General features: G+C 40.3%; 2 protein-coding genes across 3 annotated transcripts; both read left to right on the top strand.

Annotated features, from left to right (window-relative positions):
* The first annotated feature begins 40 nt into the window (after positions 1-40).
* bbs5 (Bardet-Biedl syndrome 5) lies at positions 41-6599 on the top strand. Its single transcript, XM_086267957.1, has 12 exons — positions 41-223; positions 425-507; positions 756-821; positions 3271-3320; positions 3630-3757; positions 3844-3979; positions 4373-4468; positions 5386-5448; positions 5562-5696; positions 5859-5942; positions 6178-6201; positions 6299-6599. Exons 1-12 carry the CDS (start codon positions 162-164, stop codon positions 6398-6400), a joined length of 1029 nt encoding a protein of 342 aa, XP_086124083.1. The 5' UTR covers positions 41-161; the 3' UTR covers positions 6401-6599.
* Positions 6600-7114: 515 nt separating this feature from the next.
* klhl41a (kelch-like family member 41a) lies at positions 7115-10679 on the top strand. Of its 2 annotated transcripts, XM_086267956.1 has the most exons (7): positions 7115-7449; positions 7537-8339; positions 8415-8572; positions 8656-8763; positions 8864-9049; positions 10153-10299; positions 10426-10679. In XM_086267956.1, the coding sequence occupies exons 1-7, from the start codon at positions 7254-7256 to the stop codon at positions 10535-10537; spliced, it is 1710 nt and encodes a 569-aa protein (XP_086124082.1). In that variant the 5' UTR covers positions 7115-7253; the 3' UTR covers positions 10538-10679. The 2 variants fall into 2 exon arrangements, with proteins under 2 accessions (XP_086124082.1, XP_086124081.1); XM_086267955.1 differs by having other exon boundaries at positions 7115-8339.
* Positions 10680-10928: the final 249 nt, after the last annotated feature.

Genomic DNA, 10928 nt, shown 5'->3' with positions numbered 1-10928 from the left:
AGCACGGATACACATTTTTGACCTTTCGGCTTGCCGTCTGTTGCCGTGGTGATTATGACGCTGGGATGGCTTTTTGAGATTAGCCTCTTTAGCTGGAATATCGACTGCAGAAGTACATCAAGCTTTACCGCAACGAGCTGTGGGGGTGATAACCTGCAGCCATGGCGTCTGTTTTAGATGCTCTGTGGGAAGACCGAGATGTTAGGTTTGACATCACTGTACAGTAAGTTAATTTGTCACCGCCCGTAGAGGCTAACTGGTTAATGAAGATTAGCTAAGCTAATTGCCTAGCGTCATTATTTACACCGACACTGTGATGCGAGGTTTTCCTGATAAATATATTAAGTTTAAAGTGTTTTCGTTTTTGCGGTGGCTTTATATCGCACGCACTGAGTGCCAATATTGTAATCCATGCTGTTCATAGGCAGATGAAAACACGTCCTGGAGAGGTGCTCATAGACTGCCTGGACTCAATTGAAGATACGAAAGGAAACAACGGAGACCGAGGTGCTTTTGCTACCTTAGAGACTGCAAATATCTAGACCAGATTTTTTATAGTTTAATTTTTTTCTTTCTTTTCATTTTGAGTTTTTGACCTCAATTCCATTTCAGTGAGTTGTCCAGCGAGGGTTTACTCGTTACATTTGAGTTTTTTATTGCTTAACATTTTTAGTTTTCAGTCTAACGATGATAACCTTGATGCTGAGAGCTACTAACAAAAATAATAACGGATCATGGTGTTCACTTTTTTCCAGGACGGCTCTTGGTGACAAATTTGAGAATCATTTGGCACTCGTTGGCTCTGCCAAGAGTCAATTTGTGTAAGTACACCTGGATGCCTCCATTATTTGACTTTGTGTTGTATGCATTTTTTTTTAAATCTATTTGAATTGTTTAGTTAAAAGTTTAGAAAGGATGAAGGGAGGGTCGCTATGAAGAGGATATAGAGTAGAAACACAGTTGGTCCAGATGACATACAGTGGGATGCAAAAGTTTGGGCAACCTTGTTAATAGTCATTATTTTCCTGCATAAATCGTTGGTTGTTACAATAAAAAATGTCAGTTAAATATATCATATAGGAGACACACACAGTGATATTTGAGAAGTGAAATTAAGTTTATTGGATTTACAGGAAGTGTGCAATAATTATTTAAACAAAATCAGGCAGGGGCATAAATTTGGGCACTGTTGGTAAATGGCCTGTATTTGTATAGCGCTTTTCTAGTCCCTAAGGACCCCAAAGGGCTTTACACAATCAGTCATCCACACACACTAGTGATGGCAAGCTACATTGTAGCCACAGCCACCCTGGGGCACACTGACAGAGGCGAGGCTGCCGGACACTGGCACCACCGGGCCTTCTGACCACCACCAGTAGGCAACGGGTGAAGTGTCTTGCCCAAGGACACAACGACCAAGACTGTCCAAGCCGGGGCTTGAACCAGCAACCTTCCGATTACAAGGCGAACTCCCAACTCTTGAGCCACGATCGCCCCGCCGTCATTTTATTGATTCCAAAACCTTTATAACTAATTATTGGAACTAAAATCGGCTTGGTAAGCTCAGTGACCCCTGACCTACATACACAGGTGAATCCAATAATGAGAAAGAGTATTTAAGGGGGTCAATTGTAAGTTTCACTGCTCTTTTAATTTTCTCTGAAGAGTAGCAACATGGGGGTTTCAAAACAACTCTCAAATGACCTGAAGACAAAGATTGTTCACCATCATGGTTTAGGGGAAGGATACAGAAAGCTGTCTCAGAGATGTAAGCTGTCTGTTTCCACAGTTAGGAACATATTGAGAAAATGGAAGACCACAGGCTCAGTTCAAGTTAAGGCTCGAAGTGGCAGACCAAGAAAAATCTCGGAAAGACAGAAGCGACGAATGGTGAGAACAGTCAGAGTCAACCCACAGACCAGCACCAAAGACCTACACCTACAACATCCTCTTGCAGCAGATGGAGTCACTGTGCATCGTTCAACCATTCGGCGCATTTTACACAGAGAGTGATGCAGAGGAAGCCTTTTCTCCGCCCACAGCACAAACTGAGCCGCTTGAGGTATGCTAAAGCACATTTGGACAAGCCAGCTTTATTCTGGAATAAGGTGCTGTGGACTGATGAAGCGAAAATTGAGTTATTTGGGCATAACAAGGGGCTGGGAATCTTGTTAAAGTTGGATTCCTCTCAGTATCAGCAGATTCTGGAGACCAATGTCCAGGAATCAGTGACAAAGCTGAAGCTGCGCCGGATCTTTCAGCAAGACAACGACCCGAAACACTGCTCAAAATCCTACGGGAAGCGTTTAGAGGCTGTAATTTCTGCAAAAGGCGGATCTACTAAATATTGATTTCATTTCTTTTTTTGTGGCGCCCAAATTTATGCACCTGCCTGATTTTGTTTAAACGATTATTGCACACTTTCTGTAAATCCAATAAACTTAGTTTCACTTCTCAAATATCACTGTGTGTGTCTCCTATATGATATATTTAACTGGCATTTTTTATCGTAACAACCAACGATTTATACAGGAAAATAATGACTATTAACAAGGTTGCCCAAACTTTTGCATCTCACTGTACCTGTGGAGGTATGGAGATGTCTCGTAGAGAGGGGAGTGAACTTTTTCACCAGATTTAAAACAATCATGGCAGATGGAGAAGAAGTGTACTGATAGAGATTTTTAAGAAAAAGGGTGACGTGCAGAGCTGTTATAACTACAGAAAGATAAAGTTTAGGATCCATACTATGAAGCTATGGGAAAGAGCTGTTGAAGCGGTTACAATCAGTGACCTGCAGTATGGCTTCATGCTCAGAAAGAACAATAGTGATGTGATGTTAGCTTTGAGAGTGTTGATGGAGAAGGTCAATATAAGTTGTTCTTTGTTGTTTTGGATCAAGAGAAAATATATGATAGGTTGGCCAGAGAAGAACTGTGCTACTGCTTATAGGAAGTCAGGATTGACAAAGTACGAGGACAGTGAGACAGTGGTGAGTTGTACGTTACGAGTCAGAGATTGTATATGTGTGGGAATGAAAAAGGTGACAGGTTTAACAGTGAAGCAGCAGTAGTGAACGTGGATAAGTTTAACTACCTGGGGTCAACCATCCATAGTGATGTACGTTCCACAGGAGAGGAGAAGAAGAGAGTGCAGAAGAGTGAAAGGGAAGGTTTGCAAGATGTCAGTGAGACCTGATATGATTTATGGTTTAGAGACACAGGCAGTGACAAACAGACAGGGGGCTGAAGTTTTTCTTTTTTGTTTCAGCTGTAGGTTACAACACCATCATTAACATCACAACAAGGACAGCCAACTCAGTAAGTAAACTCGTTTTACCTGTGCATTTTGTTTCTGTTTTTAAACTATTTGTTCAGAATGTTTTTACACTTCCTCACATCAAAAATATTTAATTTCATTAACACTTCTTAACTGATGCACCTTAAGTGTGCCAACAGGTTTTTTTTTTATCCATTATTCACATAAAGTGGACAAATGTCAAACCTGTAGGACAAATTACGGCAGCATTGTTTTTTTGTTGTTGTTGTTTTTTGGGGTTTTTTTTGACGTGCTAAGAATTAAAGTGTATAAAAGTGTTGGTAATTTAGGAAGTAATTACTCTCTTCCAGAAATTAAGAGGTCAAACTGAAGCTCTCTACATCTTGACCAAGTCCAACAACACGAGATTTGAGTTTATTTTTACAAATGTGGTTCCAGGAAGTCCGAGGCTTTTCACCTCTGTCATCGCTGTCCACAGGTAAAACAGCACTGAGGGAGTTTTTAAATTATCTATCAAACATACATCTTTCTCATTGTTTTAAAATGTGACTTGTGTTGTTACAGAGCCTATGAGACTTCCAAAATGTACCGGGACCTGAAACTGCGAGCTGCACTGATTCAAAATAAGCAGCTTAGACTCCTGCCCCGCGAGCAAGTGTATGATAAAATTAATGGAGTCTGGAATTTATCCAGCGATCAGGTACTAGTGTGACTTTTAAAATATTTGTTTAGTGTTTCTCAGATAATATGCATGCACAGACTAAAATTGAACAAGTTACCACACTGTTTTAAAGAAGTATTTACAGGCGATTGAGATGTTTTTGTGAAGAGCTGTTTGATTGATTTTATTTAATTCCAATACATATCCCAAACCAATAAATATCACAGACAAACACATGTAAGCATATTAAGATGCGCATGATAGTGTGCGTGCAGTAAGTACCAGAAACGCAAAGATCAACTTATTTCCATTGTTTGTTTGTTTTAAGCGGTTCACATTTAAATTATGACAGTTAAAAAAATGTGAAAACATATTATAGAAAATAATCTCTAAATATGTGAAAGTGAGTTTCCTTTGATGACGCTGTTTTAGGGTAACCTTGGAACCTTTTTCATTACCAATGTTCGGATTGTGTGGCACGCAAACATGAATGAGAGCTTCAACGTCAGCATTCCTTACCTCCAGATTGTAAGTACAGTCAAGGTCCTTCTAGAAGCAATTGTTACCACTTGGCAAACATCTTGGCAAAAACTACAGTGTAGGCAATTGTTTCTGCAGTTAATTTAAAGTATCTTTCTAAATAAATAGGAGAAGAACTGTTTGATTATCATGTCAGTGATCACTGAGATACAATAAATACAGAATCGCAACTGAAATCTGATTAAATCTGCTTTAAAAGTTTGACGCTCTGATTGTTAGATTTCTGTTACACACATTACACAACATTATAGTTTAATTCCTAGTTCAACCCAGTTTGCCTACATCTTATCAGAGCATATCATGTGAATGGACACAGTCAGCCAGGAACAAATAATAAGTACACTTATCTGTATCTTTACCTTCGTTAGGCGTGGATATGATTGCCACCACATGATTAAAATTGTCCTGAACACGATTGGCTCACATATTTCCCAAATAGAACTATATGATTTTTATTCAGGGAAATGTTTCTCTCATAAAATGTTTCTAGTAAAGCTCGAACAATCAGTCATTGTCTGTAAATGCATTTTATGTGTTTACGATTATAAAACACACTCAGTAGCCACTTTGTTAGGTACATCTCATCAAGTGTAGTCCATAAGAGCACATTTGGGTTGTGGTGGAACTGGAGATTCTCATCACGGACATGCCGCTGACAAATTTGCTGCAACTGTGTGATGATGTTGTGTCAATATAAACCAAAATCTGTGAGCAATGTTTCCATCATCATATTGAATCTATGCTACAAAGAATTAAAGCAGTTTCCACCGGTACTTGCAAGATATACCTAATAAAGTGGTCTGCCACATAAATCAGAAGTCTTATTATTTGTTTCTCTTATGAAATAATGTGTCCTGTTCAATGCAGATCAGGATGGTGTATAACATATTTTATTTCCTCTCAAGTGGTCTATCAGAATAAGAGACTCAAAGTTTGGCCTGGCGCTGGTGATAGAGAGCTCACGCCAGGTAACTTCTATGCAATGTCATTTACAGTCTTCTGATATAATTCTATTATTGGGACTTTCTTCTTTAGTTTTTGGTCTTCTAATATACCAAAATATCCACTTTGTGATTTTTAGAGTGGTGGGTACGTGCTTGGGTTTAAGATTGACCCAGTGGAAAAACTCCAAGATGCACTCAAAGAAATCAACTCCTTGCATAAAGTGTACTCTGCTAACCCCATCTTTGGAGTGGATTATGAAATGGAAGAAAAGGTAGGCATACATACACAATATAAGAATCACAAACTCAAAAATAGCCTGCAAGTCTATTTTTGAGTTCACAGCTGTTAAGGAGATATTTTAATGTAGCTGGCTTTCCCGGCTCTTCAGCTGATCGTGTTGTCATAGCACTGTTTGTCCTAACAACGATTTCAGCCGCAGCCTTTGGAAGAGCTCACAGTGGAACAGCCTCCCGATGACGTGGAAATCGAGCCCGATGAGCAGACCGATGCATTTACTGTGAGTGTGCCTGCTGGCAACCCTTACACTCATCACTCGTCTGGGAATCAAAGGTTTAGCTTTCACACTCTCAGAATAGCTATTAGCTAATATCCTCCAGCATAATGAACAAACATGAATTTATGTTGCCTGGCGCTCGTGTCTGGGAGTCATCAACTATTTACTACAAGCAGAATGCTTTATTTTAATTTACATTAGCTTTTTTAACTACATGTGTTCATGTGTTTGGTTGCAGGCCTACTTTGCAGATGGCAATAAGGTAAAATTTCAATATATATATAATAATACAATCATCACAGCTTGCTATAAAACTTAAAAAGTGCTATAAACCTGATTTCTGTTTTGTTTTCCCAAAGCAACAAGACCGTGAGCCAGTTTTCTCTGAGGAGCTCGGTCTCGCCATTGAAAAGCTAAAGGACGGCTTCACTCTTCAAGGGCTGTGGGAAGTAATGAGCTGAGATAACATCAAACACATGTACATATTTTATGTAGTTGTTCTGCTTGTATAGACAATATTGCTTATAGCTCTGGTTAAAAGATGTACAGTTTTGCTGAGTGCAGTTTCCTAAAAAAGAAAAGTAAATTGTGACGTTTACTATATAAAACATTTTCTTGTAGTGAACTTGAATGTAATATAAATAAAGATATTCAAACAGATGGTGGAAAGTAAATTTTTTGATGTCTTTATATCTTTTGTAGCTACTGTGTGTGTAAGGGACACAATGGTCTGAGAACAGGCCTTGAGCTCTTGTGGCTGCAGCTGTTCGCTGACCCCCGGCTGCTTGTTTGGTAACTCCTGTGGAAATGCCTCACACACTGACACAGGCTTGCACACTGTAGCGTAGAAGTCATTACTATCACTGAATTCTGACTCACTCCACATGTAGACGTCCCTGCTCACAGCTGTGGTATAGATGCCAGCTGTTTGTGTAAACCTGCAGAGCACTGGATTGCACTGTGGTGCCACTTTGTTTAAAAGGTGTTTTGTGTGGATGATTTTTTTTTTTTTTTTTTTTTTAATTTAGTCAAAAGTGAATAAAATAAGGAGATGATGTGTTTTTCTGTTTGGTACAACAATGTTGTTACTAATCTTTCGGGGTGACGAGGCACATCAGTTGCTTTTACTCCATGACAGCTGTGTGAGCGCACTGCTTTGGCCAACCTGAATTCTTCATGGATGGGGTGTTTGGCTATATTTAGAGGGGCACAGTTATATTGAACTGGCTTCAGACCTGCCTGTCTATAGTTCTGTCTTCACCAGCAAGGACGGTCAGTTTTCCCTTACTTCAATCTACTTCCTGTCCCACAAGAATGGATCCCCAAGGTTTGAGGGAAGATCTTCGTCTGTTTCAGAGCACTTTGCTCCAGGATGGGCTCAAGGAGCTTCTCAATGAGAATAAATTGATTGACTGTATCCTAAAGGTCGGAGACAGAAGCATCCCCTGCCATCGGCTCATTATGGCAGCATGCAGTCCTTATTTCCGGGAGCTCTACTTTTCAGAGGACGGTAAGGAATCAAGCCAAAAAGAGGTTGTTCTTGAGAACCTTGACCCCAATATTATGGAGGTGATTGTGAATTACATGTACTCAGCAGAGATTGACATCAACGATGACAACGTGCAGGATATTCTGACTGCTGCCAATCGCTTCCAGATTCCCTCAGTGTTCACAGTTTGTGTGAATTATCTCCAGAAAAGGCTGAACAAGAAAAGCTGCCTTGCCATCTACAGACTGGGACTGATGCTGAATTGTGCCAGATTGGCAATGGCGGCTCGAGATTACGTCGCAGATCACTTTGAAACCATAGCCAAGGATGATGATTTCTTGGGGCTTGCTCCACCTGAACTCTTTGCCATTATCGGAGCAGATGCGCTCAATGTGGAAAAGGAAGAAGCGGTGTTCGAGTGTCTCATGAGGTGGATCAGAAAGGACAAGGACAAGCGTGTGAAGTCTTTGGTGGAGGCCTTTGACTTCATCCGTTTCCGACTGCTGCCGGAGAAGTACTTCAAGGAGAAAGTGGAGAAAGATGACCTCGTCAAGGCTGATCCTGAGCTCCAGAAAAAAATCAAAATCATCAAGGAAGCCTTTGCGGGGAAGCTACCTGAGAAGAAAAAGGGGCAAGATGCAGAGGAAGGAGAGGAGGGGAAGCTGCCTGGTTACCTGAATGATAACCGCAGATATGGCATGTATGGCAGAGATGTGGTTCTGATGATTAACGACACAGCTGCGGTGGCCTACGATGTCCAGGAAAATGAATGTTTTCTGGCAGCAATGGCTGAGCAAATCCCCAAAAACCACGTCAGTCTGACAACAAAGAAGAACAACCTGTATGTGCTGGGAGGACTGTTTGTGGATGAGGACGAGAAAGAGAATACCCTGCAGTGTTACTTCTACCAGGTAGAAAGTGCTCCTTTAATTCATATTAAAGCAACAATTTGAATCTTTTTCTTAATCTGAAATCATTGTTTGCAGTTGGACAGTCTTGCTGCTGAATGGATCGCTCTGCCACCCATGGCCTCCCCCAGGTGTCTCTTTGCTATGGGTGAATTTGAGAATCTCATCTTTGCTGTAGCAGGAAAAGACTTACAGACCAACGAGTCTCACGACACCGTTATGTGCTATGACACCGAGTAAGTTCAGCACATTTTACTAAAGCCTTGCTTCACGGTTCTGCATTGAACATTTCCTATTCCCTTATTATCTGCGTCAACAGAAAAATGAAATGGACAGAAACAAAAAAGTTGCCCTTAAAAATCCACGGCCACTGTGTGGTCTCTGAGAACGGGCTGGTATACTGCATTGGAGGAAAAACCGATGAGAAGTAAGGCTGCAAATACCCCAAATATTTACACGTTAAGTCAAACCACGATTTTCACATGTTATTAACTCTTCCCTGGAATCGTTTCTGTCTGTTAATAAAGTAAAGCAATCAATAAGATGTTTGCATACAACCACAAGAAGTCAGAGTGGAAAGAGGTCGCTGCCATGAAGACACCCAGATCCATGTTTGGCGCTGTTATCCACAAAGGAAGGATCATTGTTGCTGGAGGTGTCAATGAAGAAGGCCTGACAGCTGTGTGTGAAGCCTACGACTTTGGGACCAACAAGTAGGTGCTGCTAATATAAACCATACAAGTTCCCTTTTTTAAACCAGATTTAGATTTTCTGATTTGTAGAAGATGTAGATACTGTTAAAAACATAAAAATAGATTCACTAAAAACTGTTTTCACACTACCATTAAAAGGTTTTACACAACCCCCCATTTTTTTCTGTTTTTAAATCAAACATGAGCAGCCAATGTCCAGGAGACAATATTAAACAGTACAAAGGTGAGCGGTAATCCAACTGGAGTAATCTAACTGGAGTAGATAATGATTATTGACAAACTAAAGATTCAGGGCAAAGTCAAAAACTGAAAAGCCCTTCATTTTCATGGAGAAATGGGGCCTGTCATTAAATTAAATTCAGTTGTATTTATATAGTGCTAATTCACAACAACCGTCCCTTCGAGGTGTCTCTTGTAGATTAAGAAAATGATGAAGTTACAATAAAGTAATTTAAGCCTTGTTCACACAACAGAGGCAATGCTGGAGAAACCTGTGTTACTACACCCTCTGATGCCCTGCAGAGGCATTACCTCTGCAGGAAGTAGAACTTTATTTTGATATTAGAATGATTAGAAACATTAGACTGCAAGATAATAACCCCTAAACATTAAAAGAACTGCATGGTTGACTAAAAATGATGGACAACCAGCAATATCTCTGAAAATAACCCCCCTTGGAAGTGTTCTTTTATGAACTGGACAGAAAGATGAAAGGATTTGGTTTCCCTGGGACAAACTGCAGTAGGGTCTTTAATGCTCTTGGCAGATTGTTGTGGAGCTTACCCCAGCTGTCACTCGTTGAGAGGTGGGTGCACCCTGGATAAGTCACCTATTTATCACAGGGCTAATACAGAGAGACAAACTTTTCAGAATACATCTACAACCAATTTAGAATCACCAACTAACCTAACATGCATGTTTCTGGGCTGTGTGAGGAAGCAAGGACTTTGCAGACATGACACGAGTGGTATCTGAAAAAAGCGTTTTGATGAGAGAAAAGGCATTCTGTAAGGCCTACAAAGCTCATTTTTAAATAGATCTTTCAGGAAATTAAAAGCACACAGGAATTGCTTCATGTTACATTTATGTGCATCTTCTTGCAGGTGGACACCATTTACAGATTTTCCACAGGAGAGGAGCTCAATCAACCTGGTGAGCTGTGGCGGACTGCTGTATGCTGTAGGAGGCTTTGCTATGGTGGAGAATGAGAACAAAGAGTGTACACCCTCTGAAGTCATTGACATCTGGCAGTATGTTTTTTATTTTACTTTTGCATTATGTATTACAGTTTTCTACATGATATTTATTTTATTTCGGGGGGATAAAATATTTTAATTCATTTATACTTATTTTGACTCTTTTTTTTTTTTTAATAGATATGAAGATGACAAGAAACAGTGGACTGGCATGATCAAAGAGATGCGTTATGCAGCCGGAGCCTCGTGTGTCTCTATGCGCCTGAATGCAGCCAGAATGCCCAAACTGTAACAACACATCATGCATGTTCACTGTTACTGATGCAGGATAGAGAATACTCTGTACATGTTTTTATTCAGCAGGTTATTTTTCTCATTTTCACACATGCCTGCCCTTCTTTAATAAAATGTACCATCATGTTATAAAGTTTTAATGACCGAGTGCTACTTTAGGCTGCCAGCATGTGATTAGAGTCCACACAGAAAAATGGTTTCATTACTCTACGCGTACCTGATTTCAGTTCTCATACATAGTGTCCATGTTGAAAGAAATCTCCGTCCCGGGTTTCTCCGTGGATCGGGTTTCCTCCGAGGCGTGAGCACCGATAAGCAGAGTTTTGTCCTTTCCTTATAAGATTCCTAATTATTCAAAGTAACGCTCAGGTATGCCGTTCAGCTGGGTT

This window comes from Aulonocara sp. 'chitande type north' Nkhata Bay, linkage group LG16 (assembly GCF_057382095.1).
Source record: "Aulonocara sp. 'chitande type north' Nkhata Bay isolate Kocher_YH1m ecotype deep benthic linkage group LG16, A_spYH_male_GT1.1, whole genome shotgun sequence".
In the NCBI taxonomy this organism is placed as follows: domain Eukaryota; kingdom Metazoa; phylum Chordata; class Actinopteri; order Cichliformes; family Cichlidae; genus Aulonocara; species Aulonocara sp. 'chitande type north' Nkhata Bay.
The sequence above is the reverse complement of the archived record's forward strand: the minus strand, read 5'-3'. Positions and strand labels throughout refer to the sequence as shown.